This window comes from Macaca fascicularis, chromosome 17, assembly GCF_037993035.2.
Source record: "Macaca fascicularis isolate 582-1 chromosome 17, T2T-MFA8v1.1".
In the NCBI taxonomy this organism is placed as follows: domain Eukaryota; kingdom Metazoa; phylum Chordata; class Mammalia; order Primates; family Cercopithecidae; genus Macaca; species Macaca fascicularis.
In genome coordinates this window covers 91,483,011-91,502,137 of record NC_088391.1, presented here as the reverse complement: position 1 = coordinate 91,502,137, position 19,127 = coordinate 91,483,011, and the positions used below count along the sequence as shown (strand labels likewise).

Genomic DNA, 19,127 nt, shown 5'->3' with positions numbered 1-19,127 from the left:
TTAAAAATTTAAATATAAGACCTCAAACTACAAGAATCCTAGAAGAGGCTGAGCTCAGTGGCTCACAGCTGTAATCCTAGCACTTTGGGAGCCAAGGTAGGCGAATGGCTTGAGCCCAGGAGTTTGAAACCAGCCTGGGCAACATGGCAAAACTTCATCTCTACAAAAATCCCAAAAAATTATCTTGCCATGGTGGTATGTGCCTGTAGTCCCAGCTACCTGGGAGACTGAGGTGGGAGGATCACTTGATCCCAGGAGGTCAAGGCCATAGTGAGCCACTGGTTGCACTACATCACACCACTGCACTTCCGCCTGGATGACAGAGTAAGACCCTGTCTTTTAAAAAAAAAAAAAAAAAAAGAATCCTGGAAGAAAACCTAGGAAACAGTATTCTAGACATCAGCCCTGGGAAAAAATTGGTGACTAAGTCCTCAAAAACAATTGCAACAAAAACGAAAATTGACCTAATTAAACCAAAGGGTTTCTGTACAGCAGTAGAAACTGTCAAGAGAGTAAACAGACGACCTACAGAGTGGGAAAAAATATTCATAAACTATGCATCCAATATCCAGATCTATAAGTAACAAATCAACAAGCAAAAAACAACCCCATTAAAAAGTGGGCAAAAGGCATGACCAGACACTTCTCAAAAGAAGATGTACAAGCAGCCAACAAACATGAGAAAATGCTCATCATCACTAATCATTAGAAAAATGCAAATCAAAACCACAATTGAGATACCATCTCACACCAGTCAGAATAGCTATTATCAAAAAGTGAAAAAACAACGGTCACTGGCAAGGCTGTGGGAGAAAAAGGAATGCTTGGACACTGTGTATAAATTAGTTCAGCCATTGTGAAAAGCAGTTTAGAGATTTCTCAAAGAACTTAGAACTGCCATTCGACCCAGTAATCTCATGACTGGTTATATACCCAAAAGAAATCATTCCACCAAAAAGACACATGCAACTGGGTGCGGTGGCTCACGCTTGTAATCCCAGCACTTTGGGAGCCTGAGGCAGGTGGATCACAAAGTCAGGAGTTCAAGACCAGTCTGGCCAAGACAGTGAAAGCCCATCTCTACTGAAAATACAAAAATTAGCTGGGCATGGTGGCGGGTGCCTGTAATCCCAGCTACTTGGGAGGCTGAGACAGAGAATTGCTTGAACCAGGGAGGTGGAGGTTGCAGTGAGCCAAGATCGTGCCATTGCACTCCAGCCTGAGTGACAGAGCAAGACTGCGTCTCAAAAAAAACCCAAAAACATGCAAAAACATGCATTCATATATGTTCATCACAACACTATTCACAATAGCAAAGACACAGAATCAACCTAGGTGCCCATCTACTGTAGACTGGAAAAAGAAAATGTGGTACATATACACCATGGAATGCGACACAACCATACAAAAAAAATCATGTCCTTTGCAGCAACATGGATGCCACCGGAGGCCACTATTCTAAGGAAATAAATGCAGGAACAAAACCAAATGCCACATGTTCTCATAAGTGAGCACTAATACATAAAGATGGCAACCACAGACACTTGAGACTACTAGAGTGGGGAGGCGGGGAGGCAAACAAGGGCTGAAACACTAACTATTGGTTACTGTGCTCACTACCTGGATGACAGGATCATTCATATCCCAAACCTCAGCATCACACAATTTACCCATGCAACAAACCTGCACATGTACATTCTGAATCTAAAATAAAAGTTGAAGGCCGAGCGTGGTGGCTCATGCCTGTAATCCCAGCACTGTGGGAGGCCAAGGTAGGCCAGGAATTTGAGACCAGCCTGGGCATTTTCGTGAAACCCCATCTCGACAGAAAATACAAAAATCAGCCAGGCGTGGTGACACGGGTCTGTGATCCCAGCTGCTCAGGAGGCTGAGGCACGAGAATTGTTCAAACTTGGGAGGCAGAGGTTGCAGTGAGCCAAGATCATGCCACTGCACTCCAGCCTGGGCGACAGAGCAAGAGTCTGTTTCTAAACACATACATACATACATATGCCTGGCGCGGTGGCTCCTGCCTGTAATCCCAGCACTTTGGGAGGCTGAAGCTGGCGGATCACAAGGTCAGGAGTTCAAGACCAGTCTGGTCAATATAGTGAAACCCCATCTCTACTCAAAATAGAAAAAAACTGCCGGGCATGGTGGTGTGCACCTGTAATCCCAGCTACTCGGAATGCCGAGGCAGGAGAATCATGTGAATTCGGGAGGTAGAGGTTGCAGTGAGCCAAGATCGCACCACTGCACTCTAGCCTGGGCAACAGTGCAAGACTTTATCTCAAAAATAATAATAAAAGTTGAAGTTATAAAAAATAAGAAAGCAACAGGTATTTTTCTCCTTCCTAAATGAAGCAAACAAACTCGAAAGTGCCAAGAGGTTTTACCTTACCATAGGAGATTTTTCCAAGGAGTTGACAAAGTATGTCTGATATGCTCCTGTTTTTGAATTTACGTTAGACGCAGGCAGGAAGAGGCCCCGAGACCACCCTTCAGAAGGTGAATTGGACACACAGCTTTAGATCACGAGAAATATTTTGTTTACGATTCTAAGTAATACTTTATGAACAATGAACTTATGAAGTCTTTAGTGAAAAAGACTAATGATGAGGCTTGCTTCAGTATTTCAGCAGTCTGAAATATGATTTGATTCCTAAAATCACTAAATAACAGGAAATGGGATATTACAGGTTTGAACCTTGTTCTTATTCCTGCTTTACCCTTTCTAGTCTATAACTTTGGGCAAGTTCATTTCCTCGTGCCTTAGTTGCTTCATCTGTAAAATGGGGATAACAATAGTATTTACTTGATTGGTATTGTTTGGAGGATTCAGTGAGTTGATAGGAAAAACTAGAAGCTACATAAATTAAAGTTAGGTTGGTTTTTTATTTTTGTTTGTTGGGCTTTTTCTTTTGTTTCATAATGTCTTGGAACGAGGAAGCAGGAAACTTGGAATACTAATTTTTTGGTGTGTTTTATTTTCAGTATGCAGATCTCAATCGCCACGTGGATGCCTTGAACGCGTGGAGAAATGCCACCGTGCTGAAACCAGAGCACAGCCTAGCCTGGAACAACATGATTATACTCCTCGACAATACAGGTACAGAGAGGTGGATGGAACAAATCTCAGGACATGGCTCCACAGTAAAGTACCACTGAAGACTTAGGAAATAGAGATTATTGTGCTTTTTCTCCTCCTGAGTTTTAAAAAAAAATATGAAGTTAAATATTTTCTATTACAAAAATGTCTATTCTTCTAGAAAATGGAATTTCTAGGCTGGGCGCGGTTGCTCACACCTGTAATCCCAGCATTTTGGGAGGCCGAGGCAGGCAGATCACCTGAGGTCGGGAGCTCAAAACCAGCCTGACCAACATGGAGAAACCCCGTCTCTACTAAAAATATAAAATTAGCTGGGTATGGTGGTGCATGCCTGTAATCCCAGCTACTCAGGAGGCTGAGGCAGGAGAATTGCTTGAACCCGGGAGGTGGAGGTTGCAGTGAGCCAAGATAGCGCCACTGCACTCCAGCCTGGGCAACAAGAGCAAAACTCCATCTCCAGAAAAAAAAAAAAAAAGAGAAGAAAGAAAATGGAATTTCTTTAGACATACTGGAATGTGAATTCTGGGAAAGTCACACTTCATCTAGAACTGGTGTTGAGTAATGGGGGAGAGGTATGACAGTATCTTGTTTCTTCTGAAGCCTGTTATCTGCCATTGGCCATCCTTTAGGGCGCTGGGAGCACCCAGAAGTGAGCAAGAATGGCCTTGGGGCTAATGACATGGATAGTGCTAGGTCCATGCCCCAAGTTAAGGGACTTCACTCAAATGAGCCCCCTCAGTCTACACTCAGAGCCATGGATTCTTACTTTTTATATGATGCTCATTGACTTGAAGATCTGGTTTCCTATCCCCGAGCAGACCAGATTCAATTGATTAGGAGTTACTCTGCCTCCTTCACTTTAAAACTCAAAACGTCTTTTAAGAAATGATGGTGTTGCCATGGAATACTATACAGCCATAAAAAAGGATGAGTTTGTGTCCTTTGTGGGGACATGGATGCAGCTGGAAATCATCATTCTTAGCAAACTATCACAAGAACAGAAAACCAAACACCGCATGTTCTCACTCATAGGTGGGAACTGAACAATGAGATCAGTTGGACTCGGGAAGGGGAACATCACACACTGGGGCCTATCATGGAGAGGGGGGAGGGGGGAGGGATTGCACTGGGAGTTATACCTGATGTAAATGACGAGTTGATGGGTGCTGACGAGGTGATGGGTGCAGCACACCAACATGGCACAAGTATACATATGTAACAAACTTGCACGTTATGCACATGTACCCTAGAACTTAAAGTATAATAATAATAATAATAATAAAAAGGAAATGATGGTGTTGGCCGGGCGCGGTGGCTCAAGCCTGTAATCCCAGCACTTTGGGAGGCCTAGACGGGCGGATCACGAGGTCAGGAGATCGAGACCATCCTGGCTAACACGGTGAAACCCCGTCTCTACTAAAAATACAAAAAAAATTAGCCGGGCGAGGTGGCGGGCGCCTGTAGTCCCAGCTACTCGGGAGGCTGAGGCAGGAGAATGGCGTGAACCTGGGAGGCAGAGCTTGCAGTGAGCTGAGATCCAGCCACTGCACTCCAGCCTGGGCAACAGAGCAAGACTCCGTCTCAAAAAAAAAAAAAAAAAAAGAAATGATGGTGTTGGGAACGGAAAGGCAAATATCACATGCTGTCAAGCATGGAGGATCTGAAAAAATGGACCTTGTGGAGCTAGAGAGCAGAACAGTAGTTACTAGGGTCTGGGAACGGGGCAGGGACAAAGAGAGGTTGGTTAATGGGTACAAACACAGATAGAAGGAGTCAGTTCTAGTGTTCCACTGCACAGTAGGGTGACTGTAGTTAACACTTTATGATATATTTCAAAAAAGCTAGAAGATTTGAAATGTTCCTGACATAAAGAAATGATCAATATTTGAGGTGATAGTTGTCTTAAATACCCTGATTTGATCACTACACATTGTATGCATGTATCAAAATACCACATGCACCCCATCAATATGTAGTTATGTGTCAATAAAAATATGTTAATGATGGTGTTAATTTGATCATCTGCATGGTATAGAGCAGATACATGCTTGTTTCTAGGGAAAATACAGAATGTATACTTCAATGTGATAAATTCTCAGTTATGAAAGTGTTACTGTCATCCTCTTATTTTGCAGATTTGTTTGGGTGTAACTGGTATCTGAGGAAAAATTAAAACTAGGTTTTAGATGGTTTTACAGAGGTTAATCAAAAGCTGTTTCTATGTTGTGTCAGAAATGTGCTGAATCGCAGTGGCTTTGCCACTGATAAGGTCGTGTGTGTATTTGTATGTGGGTGTGTATTACATGATCTACACAGATTTTCTTCAGTAGTTTATTCATAATTGTCATGTGCTGTGCACATAAACCCTGTCAGTTAGAGGCTAAAATGCGAGTACAACATTAACATGTCTTTTATTTTTCCATGTTTTACTCCCAGGTAATTTAGCCCAAGCTGAAGCAGTTGGAAGAGAGGCCCTGGAATTAATACCTAATGATCACTCTCTCATGTTCTCGTTGGCAAACGTGCTGGGGAAATCCCAGAAATACAAGGTGCGTAAACCGCAGGCTGTGAGTTCTTGCAGTTAATGCCAGCATCTGACAGAAGCCGTAAGTGTTACTTCTGCCCAGTTAAATTAGGAATCAGGCCAAAACAGTGGCAGCGGTGCACCAATGCGGCTTGGCCAGTTTGTTTCCTGGAAAAGTTGCTTCAAAGACAGCAGTGTGGGGGCCAAACCCAGTGTCCTTTCTCATCAGAATTAACCACCGTTGTTCACACGTGGAGAGAGGAAGAGAAGCCCAAGGAAGGGGCAGGAGCAGGCAGGGAACTGTGGAATGGTTGGCCGCAGAGGCCGGGCAGGCTGGTGCGAGAGGAGGACTCGGGGCAGCCACAGTGCATCCCCGGAGGTGCCTGGGTCCCGCCCCGGCACAGTGGGGTTTGACTCTGTCACTTGCACATGGGCTGGAGCTCTGGGTTTTATCTGCAGGTTCCATCTTCTGCACAAAAGAATAAGCGACCCATGGAGGATGCATGATTGGTTCTTGCTGCTTCCAGGTTTTTCTTTATCTGAGTTTTACAGGCCACCAGCAAGGCCCAGAGTTTTCTGGCCAACAAAAACCACAAGATACTAAATCTTTGCTCCAGTTGGCAGCCAGGGTGGAGCAGGAATAGGCTGTGCGTAACTCCCTGTGTGTTGAAGGGGACTGGTTGTAAACTTTAATTTTGTCTATCAGAATCACTGAGGGAGCTTGTTAAAGCAGAGATGCCCAGATTCTCCCTACAAGGGATTGGCTTCGTGGATTAGGTCAGGTCAGGGAATATACATTTTTACCTAGCATCCTGGGTGTTGAACACAGATATCACAGAAGTAGTGCCTTAGTCATTTCTTAAGGTCAATACTTTATTTCAGAATCAGGGGCTATATCTTATTTTGATCACTCAGCCTATGTATAAGACCTAAAGGCAGCAACTAGCTAACATCGGTCCAGTGTTATTCACTTCTCTTTTTCTGTTTAATACATGTCGTTATTAGTAGAATTTTCTATAACAATGGTGAGATAATTTCATGCATTTCTCTAGTTTTATAATGTTGGGGAGTTCAATAGCTTTAGTATACATTTTTAAAATTTCTAGGTTTTGCTCTAGAAATAGCTTTTTGAAGAGGGTTTTTTATGAATCTACTTGTGTAGCAGGGGAAGGAGGTGAGGTTTACAGGTTTCCCTTCTAATGACCTTTCCAGCCATCTGTCAGCCTGGGACAGGTCCCAAGTCTCAGTTCTCTTCCAGTGACCCAGCTATAGCGAGTCTTCTTGAAGACTTGGCTTATATAATCGTATTGATTTTTCTATCATCACACAGTCTGTAAACTGCTGGAATTTCTATTAAGGGGACAGAACCCAGAGTTCGTTTGGCTTCCAGTTCACGTTGTTCTTCCCCCAACCCCCAAATAAACTAGAAAATACTCTGTAAAACAGAATGAAGAAATCAGCTTCCTCTTTCTCTACACATTTTGCATTTTAATTATCAAGGCCAAGGCGCTGGGCCTAACGTAAGGAAACAGAAGGTGAAATCTGAAACACAGAACTCACGATGAGACTTTCAGGAGCTACCAAGTAGGGGGAACATGATGTGACTTCCTGAGTCCTGGCATTGGCTCCAAGCAAGCATTCCATGTATTTTTTTTTATTAAGGGTTTAAATTTTAAACAACTGTTTAGGTTTTCCTCTTGTAATGCAAAAATGATACCGGTTGCTAATGGTCAGCTGCATCCCTGGCACTGCTTGTTTCAGGATGGAGTGAAAGGGTCTGTTTCCTTGCAGAGCACTGGGCAGGATGTTCCAGAGAAGAGGGGATATGGTGGTGAGTTGCAGGGCTGGGTGAACAGACCCTTCAGCCCAGCTATCTTGATGGCAGGGCAGGTGTCTGCTGCCCGGCAACTCACTTTTTACCCAAGCGCGTGTGTTTTATTTATCATCCACTTGGTAAATCTCTTCAGAGAGCCTGGAGGCTTCTTGAGGTTGGAGCCAAGCCTTCAGTCCCGGTTCTGTACCTCCATTGCTGTCAGGCAGTTACAAAGCACCCAGTTAAGTAATTGTAAAATGATCGCATGCCTCTCTCATTTGACCCTGAAATGTTCAGGCTTCCAGAACCTATTTTGAGGTGTTGATAGGCAGAGGGAGTGTTCTTGTTACATCTGCGTGGCTCTAAGCACCTTTTTATCCTATCTAAGCAGCCTTTTTTAAAACCTAAGAGCAGTCGGCCTCTCTGGGCCTCAGTTTGTTCATCTATAAAACGGAGATAGTGATCTGCCCAACCTCTTGACAAGGTGATACAAAAAAATGCACAACATAATTTGCAACTATCAAATGGTTAATGTGTATATGCATATATATATATATATATGTATAGTGAGCATTCAATCATTCAGTGGATCTCTAGGGATCATTAAAATGTATTAAAACAGGCACCTGTAGTCCCAGCTACTCAGGAGGCTGAGGCAGGAGAATGGCGTGAACCTGGGAGGCGGAGTTTGCAGTGAGCAGAGATCGCGCCACTGCACTCCAACCTGGGCAACAGAGCGAGACTCTGTCTCAAAAAAAAAAAAATGTATTAAAATTTATGTTACTTCTTGCCATTTAATTTCCTATTTCAAGCTAATGTGGTAAAGCAAAAATAGAAAAGTAATGTTTTTCAGTGCTTAAATCATTGCTTCTCGTACTGATTTCTTTTTTTGTAGTGCTAATTCCAATGGCCCGGTAGCTTAAGTGCAGGTTATGTTGATAAAGTCAGTTTCCTAAGCTCCCGACATTTATGTCACACCTTTATGATTTTTTTTTTCTTGCCACATCTAGATGTTACTTTACTAGACATTTTTATTTAAATAGATTTTTAACACGAATATATTTAAACGAGAAACAATGCATCATTACTATAAATATAGGGTAACTGAAAGTTAAATAATCATACTAAATCCCAGCTAGATACTATTGCTGGCCAAGGCTCTGAGCTCTCTTAGCTTCAAGGAGAGATTGGCTGGTGTGTTAGAGGGTGGGGCCCACACACCACCACCAAGCGCAGACTTCAGCCTGATGCAATCAGAAGGAAGGAGGGAGAATAGAGAATAACTCTCTTCCTGTGTGAGTCACGGTTTCAACTTCACATCAGATCACCCATGTTACCCTTCCTATTCTAGCAGAGGCACAGTGGCCCCTGTGTCCCAGAGTATTCTTGAGTGGCTGCTGTGGCTGAAATGACCTCCACCCACCCGGGCTTCCTCACCTAGACGTGGAGACTAGTGCTTGTTCCTACCTAGAGACACAATTTGCAAGGCTTTCTCAAGTCCTACGCCTTTGTTAATTACATTTTGTCTAATATGCTTTAGAAAATAATACATTATTTTTCCCCTTTCTATTGAGAAAAAAATATCCCCAACTCTAAATGTGAGTTTATTGGTTCATTGGCATAAATCGGCTCATTGCCTGGGTCTTTACACATCCAGAGACCTCCACAGAAGATCAATTTATAAACAGTTCACTGCTTTCCTGAATGAGGCCATTAGAAGCCCTGATTTAATAGATGAACGTTTCATGGGCTTTGAATACTCACAGATGCTGCGTTCTAAAGAGGCCCATCCAACCCCACTCCCAGGCCCAGGTACAGGCCCAGAGGCTGCCCCCGTGACTTGGATAGAGCCAGGCCGGCCCACCCGCACCTCCTCTCAAACCAGCCCTTCCTCCTGATACCCCTTCTTTTGTCCACATGCTGTCATGTTTCTGTTGCCCTGGCTTGGAAATCTTGACTCATTTTTCCTCCCTTGTCCCCCTGGCCCAGTGCTCTCTGCCTGTTCTTCCTCATCCCTGTTCCTTCACACCAGCCTCCTCCTCACCCTGCAGAGTTTGGGCCCAGGCCTGCTGAGAGCAGCAGCTCTCTAACAAGTTGTCAGATCTGAGTCCTTCCCTGTCTTCAGCACCACTGTGTCCCCCAAACTGCTGACTCCTCAATGTCCTGAATGATGTTCGTCCTCACAGGCATCTGAGAACTTAGCTGAATAAATAAATGAATTTAGCAACACTAGAAAACTCCTCACTTTTTGTCCCTAAGCCATTTCTCTCCAGTTAACACTACTTCATTTACAGGTAGGGAAGCATTTTTGAGTAGATTTGGTTCCCTGACCTTCCTGTGTCTCAAGTTTTAGGTTTTAAATGGAAATGTTTGAAAATCATCAGAAACAGCCCCGCAACTCAGAAACCCCTGCAAAGCTACACAACACATTTGACTGTCTTTCTGCAGCCTTCCTGATATGGCCAGAGTCTTAACCCTCTTGGAAGGAGTTTCAGCCCTTGAAACTTGGAATGTAGACACTGACTTTGAACTGACATCCCATATGTTATCCTGGTGTCTTTCTTAAGTCCCTCTTGGATGACATTTTTAAAATATACATATTTCTCTGCCAGCTCTGTCCAAAAGGTCATGGTTTTGGAGGTGGTTCCCCCACATTTCCCAGCCGATTTATCAGGGGTACCACAGGCTGTAACAGGGCAAAGGAACTGGTGGTCTTGCACATTATAAAATGCACAGTCCCAGATGTGGGAAGCCCACCTGGAAAAATTCATGTATGACCCAGGTAGAAGGCACTAGAACTCTCCCCACACCAACACATTTGGTTGGTTAAGCTCAGTGTGTGATACCGATTTTTTTTTTTTAAGGCAGTGTCTTGCTCTCTTGCCCAGGCTGGAGTGCAGTGGTGCAGTCTCAGCTCACTGCAACCTCCACCTCTTGGGTTGGAGCAATTCTCCTGCCTCAGCCTCCCGAGTAGCTGGGACTACAGGCACGCACCACCACACCTGGCTAATTTTTGTATTTTTAGTGGAGACAGGTTTTCACCATGTTGGCCAGGCTGGTCTCGAACTCCTGACTTCAAGTGATCTGCCTACCTTGGCCTCCCAAAGTGTTGGAATTACAGGCATGAGTCACCATGCCCAGCATGTGATACTGATTAAAACATGCTGCCCTTAAGGAATGTGAAGGTGGATGGAGTGAACAGCACCCCTGGGGCACATGTCGGTAAAAACAGGTTAGGCATCTTTATTTATCAGCATTATGGTAGAAGGGGCCATCCAGCCAGCAGTTCTCAGCAGTGATCAGGGTAGGAAGACACTTTGCCCTGCCTTTTAGTGGCCAGGCTGGAAGTGAGGATGACTTGGAAGAAATGCAAGGTTGTACAAGAATCAGTTCACCCCCATCAGGGGCATTTGGTCATGGTCATGTCCGGTACTGTGACAGTATAGTTGACAGGTGGCCATTCCTTCCTCTTTTCTGCTCATCCTTTCCAGATGGATGCGGCTGCTTTCTGGGCTGCCCAGAGTGTTGTAGGTTCTTGGGGGAGAGGAAATGGGCCTCAGCTCCTACCCTGGGAGCTCTGGAAATGGCATTGGCATGGGTGTGCTCCACGGCTCAGCCCTCTCCTGTTCCCTGGGCCTCCTGTCTTCATTACGCACCCTGACCTGGGCGACTTGCATAACATTGCGGAAGTCCAAGCACTGCAGGGAGGCAGGTGGTGGCACTCACGAACATGTTCGTCCCCTCTCTGCGGCCACTGCTCCCTCCCGCTGCCCCTTGTCAGCTTCTCTCTGGCAGAGCGTGGCCCCCCCGGGCCTTCTGAGTGTTTCTAGAGGAATGCAGTGATACAAAAGGAGGTGGTTAAAAGTTTGAAAACCATAGGTGATAAAACTGGGAACTGCTTTTGGTTCGTGTACAATAAATACCTTCCTTTTTATATTTCTCATTTTTTTAGGAATCTGAAGCTTTATTCCTCAAGGCAATTAAAGCAAATCCAAATGCTGCAAGTTACCATGGTAATTTGGGTAAGAAAAATGTTCAATTTGAATCGTGTTGAAATTCTGTTACTTTAATGAAGTGGGTGCATGTCTATAAAATTGATGTTGGGAGAGTAGTTTTTTCAAAGCTAACCTGGCTTTACAGTGTGATTCTGTTATTACATTAAAGATAGCAAAGTGATAGCCACACTTCCAAATCTTAATTGCATGACCAGAACGGCCCTAAAGTTGCCCACTCTGTTTATCACCTTCTCATGATGAAACTCAGATTGTCCTTCTTTGTGTTAAGCTGAGAAGGGTGAGATCGGATCAAGAGAATGAGGCTATGGTTACGAAGGGTTATCCTAGTAAATGAATCGTATGTTCTTTGGAAGCTTGCCATTGAACTTACCTCCTTTTCCTTCCTTCTTACAGAGTAGACCTTCCCCTTCCAGCCTGGTCTTCTGCTTTCTTATATCCTCTTATGCCTTGGCTAAAATGCATTTATAATCATTTATTCCCTAGAATTCATTTCTTGCACCCTTTTGTGTCTCCGTGGTTAAGATGTTTAGAGCATAGCATGGTGATGTTTAGAATGCCCAGAGAAATGTTTTTGGACCAAAGCTGTTCTCTACCAACTCTGAAGCTTCTCTTCACAAAAGCCAACAAGCATCCACAGGTGCTCTTCTGCCCATATAGAAAGTTAGTTTTACTAACAAAATCACTGTCATGATCAGAGGCTAATCATCCTAATGATTAGGTTTATTGTAACTATCATTTTGATATTAGAGGCCTTATTTCCAAATGGCCCCACACAAGCTTTTACTTCCCCAAATGGTGTGGGGAAATATCTATTTAAAATAAACAGCTGAACTTCTGCATAGTCAAGGCTCTAGGCAGCGCCTGGCATCCGTCACCCCCACCTCCCATACCCAGCCTTGCTTCCTGGAAATTTCATGGCAGCACTGAGACATTGCATGTAGTCTTCTTAGTTCTTTATGTAACAATGTTCCTACAGGCAGATGTATCCTGTCTAGTGCTATGAAGAGCCCTAGGAGTAACTGGCAGTAAATGGATAATCATCAGGGAGTGTGATTACAATAAATAAAGTTTTCAGTACAAACAATATTGTTTCATACAATTGACTTTTGAAAGCTGTTTGCATAGGATCGGTAATATTTCTTTGTCCAAGAGGGTAGGAATTCGGCACGTTACTCAGAAGCGTTCCCAGTGAAATTTATCTCCTGCTATTTCAGCTGTGCTTTATCATCGCTGGGGACATCTAGACTTGGCCAAGAAACACTATGAAATCTCCTTGCAGCTTGACCCCACGGCATCAGGAACTAAGGAGAACTATGGTCTGCTAAGAAGAAAGCTAGAACTAATGCAAAAGAAGGACGTCTGATCCTTTTTCCTTCATGTTTTCAGTTTGAGTGTGTGTGTGCATGAGGCATATCATTAATAGTATGTGGTTACATTTAACCATTTAAAAGTCTTAGACATGTTATTTTATTGATTTTTTCTATGAAAACAAAGACATGCAAAAAGATTATAGCACCAGCAATATACTCTTGAATGCTTGATACGATTTTTCATTGAAATTGTATTTTTTCAGACAACTCAAATGTAATTCTAAAATTCCAAAATTGTCTTTTTTAATTAAACAGAAAAAGAGAAAAAATTATCTTGAGCAACTTTTAGTAGAATTGAACTTTCATTTGGGATCTGAGCCTTGTCGTGTATGGACTAGCACTATTAAACTTCAATTGTGACCAAGAAAGGATAGACTGACCCCTACAATTTGTATAAATATTGAACGTGTCTATATATTAGCATTTTTATTTAATGACAAAGCAAATTAGGATTCTTGTTTTTTTATCTCCTTTTTTAAAACAATATACTGTGAACTTTGTAAGGAAATATTTATTTGTATTTTTATGTTTTGAATAGGGCAAATGGAATGAGGAATGGAAAATGTAACATGTAGTATATCTAGATCTATATGCTTTTCCCCATAGGAAGAAATTGACTTCTGCAGTAGTTTTTGGATGCTCTGACTTGTGCAATTTCAATACATAGGAGGTTATGTAATGTAATATTTTACATAAACAATTACTATCAGTTGAAAGTTCAGGCCATGCTTTAGGCAAAAGCAGGCAGCCTCACATCTTTATTTTTGTTACATCCAAGGTGAAGAGGGCAACAAATCTGTGTAAGTTGCTTTTTAGTGTTTTTAACTGAAAAGCCGTTTTCCATTTTGCTTAATGAAACTGCAGACATTATCCAGAAAATGCAAAATTTTCTCTCAAATGGAGCCACATTCGGGGAATTTGTGGTATTTTTAAGAATGGAGTTGTTCCTGCTGTTATTTGATCCAAACAATGTTTTGTTTTGTTCTTCTCTGTATGCTGTTGACCTAATGATTTATGCAATCTCTGTAATTCCTTATGCAGTAAAATTATTACACAAACTAGCATGAAAATGTCAAATTGCTTTCTTAATCGATGATTCTCAAGTAGTGAACTTTATATCCTCCTTTACCTTAAAATGAAATCAAAGTGACCATATCATCTTTTATGTGGCTTCTATTTGACGTGGGGACCATTTCATAGAATTGCACTACAGTGTTTTCCAAGTTCAGAGAACAGATGAATAGATCCACACTGAGAGGAATTTGATTCTCTGGACTCACTTTTTGGGGGCAGATCTGTGTAGTGTTTAAGTTAGTAATTGTAACTTCTGGTGGTTGAAATAGATCAAGAAATAAAGTGCTGTGTGTAAAATATTTCTTTTTTTTTCTTTCTTTTTTTTTTTTTTTTTTTTGAGATGGAGTCTTACTCTGTCTCCCAGGCTGCAGTGGCACCATCTCAGCTCACTGCAGCCTCCGCCTCCCAGGTTCAAGCGATTCTCCTGCCTCAGCTTCCTGAGTAGCTGGGATTACAGGCGTGCACCAACACGCCTGGCTAATTTTTGTATTTTTAGTAGACATGGGGTTTCACCACATTGGCCAGGCTGGTCTGGAACTCATGACCTCAAGTGATCCATCCACCTCGTCTTCCCAAAGTGCTGGGATTACAGGCGTGAGCCACCACACCTGGCCTTCAAATATTTCTTAAATGGTCCCAAAACAACAGTAATAATTTATAGCTCTCTTCAGTGGCGAAGACCATCTTCCTCTTATTTATGTTCCTATAGTGCTTCACTTGTCTTACGATAGATGCACTATATGCTTTGTTGATTTTTTTTAAAGCAAACTTCTTTTTTTGAAACAGTACTAGTCTATTGAGAGTAATCAAAAAATGATGTTTCTTACAAAAGCCCCTTCAGGATCCTCTTTTTTTTCCTACCGATTCTAAAACTAGTGCCAAATCAAGTTATGCAAACCTGGACCCCTGCCTACCTACAAATTCCCTTAGCTTTCACTGCTTCAGCTTCCAGCATTTCCATCGTAGCTGTTTTCTTTCCAGAGAACACAGTGATTGATTTGATTGATATTTCAGGAAGTCTTTGATCTGTGCAGATTTTGGAAGCATACCACACTGGCTCTCTTTTCTTTTTCCATCTTAAGGCAGCCACCCTCTTTGTTTCTTGGCTTTCCTTTCCAATGAGACTGAAGTGGAAGGCCGCCTCGCAGTTCTTCTCTTACTTGGAGTCTTTTACTCTTTCAATGTTTTTATCACTAATGACAGTTGGGAGGCAGGTGTCAAAACAAACATGGGGAAGTCAGAAGTTTGAGAAACTTCATTATCCTTCTCTTCCTCCATAGCAAACATCAGCAAACCTGGAAAGAGGCTTGGAGCTGGGTGTTGGTTTGTTGGGTGGTTTAACATATGTAGCACATGTGAAAATGCAGCACTTCTTCCCTGTTCTTGTTTGGATTTTTAAAAATTTAAACGCAGGCTTACATTTGTTTCTCTCCCAAGTTCATCCTGTCAGGCATAGCCTACAGGCCTTGACAGGGCCCCTTGAGGGTCTCATCCTGTCTGTCACATTACTTACAGATGTTCTTTCTCTCTCTCTTTTTTTTTTTTTTGAAACAGGGTCTCACTCTGTCACCCAGGCTGGAGTGCAGTGGTGCGATCTTGGCTCACTGCAACCTCTGCCTCCCGGGTTCAAGTGATTCTCCCACCTCAGCCTCCTGAGTAGCTGGGACTACAGGCATGTACCACCATGCCTGGATAATTTTTATATTTTTTGTAGAGACAGGGTTTTGCCACGTTGCCCAGGCTGGTCTTGCATTCCTGGGCTCAAGTGACCCGCCTGCCCTGGTCTCACAACGTGCTGGGATTACAGGCATGAGCCACTGTGCCCGGCCATTCTTCACATTTTATTTCAAATTACTGACAAAATATCGGAACAGAAGACTGAGGCCTCCACCAAAACACTGGACGTCTATGTCCATATTCACACCCAACCTGCCTGGACTTTGGGGTGAGAAAACCCAGACTTGGACCTTGGTGTCTCCCCCTGCGGTATCACAGGTAAGGCATTGAGCATTGCTCAGGCCCCAGTTTCCGATCTGTACAGTGGGGATAAGAAGATCTCTCATAGCCATAACTTAGAGAGCCCAGTAGACCCTCCATAAGTGATAGGCTGGACTTTTGAAAGAGGGGGTCGGTTGGGAGCACACAGATCTGGCCTTAGATACCTTTATTCCCCATTCACTCAACACATACTAAGTGCTATGTACCAGATACTTTCTTAGGCTGTCTAAATACTAAAGTGGGTGGAAGAGGACACCAGTGGACAGTCCAGTGAGAAAACAATGATCAAAGAGTCGCGTGAATAGTAGCTGAGGAGGGAGGCCTGCTCTAACCTGGAGAGTCAGAAAAGGGCGCCCTGGGAAGGTGGCTTCTGAATGGAGATTGATAGGCAGAGAAGGGGAAGGTCACTCCAGGCTGGCTGTTCTCAACCAGGGAATTTCTTGCCCTTTGGGGCAGGGAGGCATTCAGCAAGGCCTGGGGATATTTTTGATTGTTAAAACTGATTGGAAAGTGATGAGGGAGAGAGAAGCTTCTGCTGTACATGGAATATGCACAGGACAACCCCCCACAAAAATCACCTGGCCTAAAACATCAGTAGTCCCAAGGTTGAGAAAACCTGGACCACACAGAAGCAACAGCATCTGCACAGGCCGTGCTGTGGGAAAGCTGAAGTCCGAGGAGGCCGGGGAGGGTGCTTGAGAAGGCTGGCCTTGGTGATGAGCCGGCTCATACAGGGTTCACAGACCACGTGGTGCTTACTTTAAACTAGGGGAGAATCCAAAGCAGGTCAGTGACATGATCCAAGTTAGTGAGGTTTTGACAAGGTCACTTGGCTGCTGGTGGGAAGGGAATTGGAGAGAGGCTAAGAGGACATGAGCAGAGAAGCCAAGAGACCATCCCAGGTGTCAGCGTCGAAATGAAGGTGGCTCTGTGCAGCCAAGTGGCAGAGGAGCTGGAGAAATGTGGACAGTTAAGAGTAATGATAAAGAGTCAATCAACTAGTCACGGGCCGGAGGTGGGTGGTGGGGGAATGAGAGGTGCTAAATAAAATTCGGCACAGAAGCCACTGAGGGAGAAGCTGGCCTTAAACTGGAGAGAGAAGGTTCTTGAGAAGAAATGAGATAGGGCCCCAAATCAGGTGGAGTTTGGCCCTACAAAAGAGGAAGTAAGGCTCCTGTATATTAAGAGGTCCAGATGGGAACAGAAGTAGGCACCTCTGCACATTCATACAGTTGGCTAAGCCCCAGTTGCAGCATTCAGTGGTCATATTACAAGAAGTTCCACCTCTCCAACTCTCAACTTCTTCATATTTAAAAAAAAAAAAAAAAAAAGGCCAGTGCAGTAGCTCATGCCTGTAATCCCAGCACTTTGTGAGGCCAAAGTGGGTAGATCACCTGAGGTCAGAAGTTCCAGACCAGCCTGACCAATATGGTAAAAATACAAAAATTAGCTGGGCCTGGTGGCATGCACCTGTAGTTCCAGTTACTCAAGAGGTTGAGACAGGAGAATTGCTTGAACCCAGGAGGCGGAGGTTGCGGTGAGCCGAGATCGCGCCATTGCACTCCAGCCTGGGTGACAGAGGAAGACTCTGTCTCAAAAAAAAAAAAAAAAAAAAAATTAAAAAAAAAAAGCAGGTAATGTTTAATTTGCAAGGTTGTTGTGAAAGTTCAAGTTAATATAATAAAATGTCTACAGCTGTCCTGTACAGTAAGGTAGCCACTCACCACATATGGCTAGTGACCACTACAAACATGGCCAGTCCACATCAAGATGTGCTATAAATGTAAAATACATGCTGGATTTTGAAGACCTGGCATGAAAGATTAATGTGAGATCTCAGTAATATTTATACTGATTACATGTTGATATATTTAGATATATTGGGTTAAATAAAACATAAAATTATTTTCCCCTTTTTTTAACTTTTTAATGTGGCTACCAAATTTAAAATTATACCTATGGCTTGCTTTGGAGCTCATTTGATATTTCCAATGGTTAGCACTGATCTGGAGTATAGTAGGAGCTGGGTATATGGTACCTACCTCGCAATCTAATTTGTGTTTTTAAAAAGAATATTTATTGCACCTAATTATTGCAATCTAATGTTTTCATTCTTGGACTCCTACAAGGTCTATATTTCTCATCTTGTCCCTAAACCTTTCCTAAGTGGACCAGTCTGATGCCCTTTGGAAAACTGGATTCTGCAGGCCTATCGTGATTACATGATTAGCAAATAGCCATAGCTGATGAGGGAGATTCTTCCTTGCAGACTAATTATAGCTAATACATGTTGAAAAAATGGGAATTAGGAAATCATCCTTTTTTTTTCTCGTCCCCAGTGAACCAATTGATTCAAGCAGAGATCAGCAATAAATAAAATCATTAGATGAAAGGTTGATGGGAAACCGCGCTGGAAGGACCAGGCTGTCACCAGCTGAACCCACTGACCAATTTCTTCTTTTTTCTTTTGAGACGGACCTTGCTCTGTCTCCCAGGCTGGAGTGCAATGACGCAATCTCTGCTCACTGCAACCTCTGCCTCCTGGGTTCAAGCGATTCTCCTGCCTCAGCCTCCTAAATAGCTGGGATTACAGGCACGCACCACCATCCCCAGCTAATTTTTGTATTTTTAGTAGAGACAGGGTTTCACCATGTTGGCCAGGCTGATCTCGAACTCCTGACCTCAAGTGATCTGACCACCTCGGCCTCCCAAAGTGCTGGGATTACAGGCAGGAGCCACTGTGCCTGGCCCCACTGACCAATTTCACAATCATTAAGAGTGGGACACCCAGATACGTGTTTCCCACTGTGGTGCTGCATAAAGTACATTGTGCCTCCCAGGAAGTATCCTTGCCAAAAAAAAAAAAACCAAAAAGGCAGTTCCACCTGAATCTAACCAAAATTTGCCTTTTTTGATTCCTAATGTTAAGAAAAACAAAACAAAAAAAAAAAAAACTGCAAAATGACATTTCTGAGACCATAAATATTAAATTTGTCATGATAATGCTATTATTACATAGAATATGTGTATTTTTTAAGATAGAAATACATACTAAATCTGTAAAGGTAAAATGATAGATCTGGGATTTGCAATAACTAAAAGAAAAAGGAAGGGAAAGGAGGGAAGAAAAAAGGAAGAACGGACGGATCTCTGCTTATTTTTCCTGACACCATTCTTGCAAATGGTCCCTTTCATATTGTCCTGGGGCAAGTCATATTTTTGT

At 43.1% G+C, this 19,127-nt stretch overlaps 1 protein-coding gene across 7 annotated transcripts in view; it reads left to right on the top strand.

Moving 5' to 3' along the window:
• TMTC4 (transmembrane O-mannosyltransferase targeting cadherins 4) overlaps window positions 1-13,893 on the top strand; it is a 70,224-nt gene extending 56,331 nt beyond the window's left edge. For all 7 annotated transcript variants that reach the window (XM_005586180.5, XM_074021347.1, XM_074021346.1 and 4 more), the window contains 4 exons: window positions 2,995-3,109; window positions 5,546-5,658; window positions 11,399-11,468; window positions 12,677-13,893. In XM_005586180.5, the coding sequence (XP_005586237.3) occupies window positions 2,995-3,109; window positions 5,546-5,658; window positions 11,399-11,468; window positions 12,677-12,825 (447 nt within the window). In that variant the 3' untranslated portion in view covers window positions 12,826-13,893. The remainder of the gene's footprint in view (window positions 1-2,994; window positions 3,110-5,545; window positions 5,659-11,398; window positions 11,469-12,676) is intronic.
• Window positions 13,894-19,127: the final 5,234 nt, after the last annotated feature.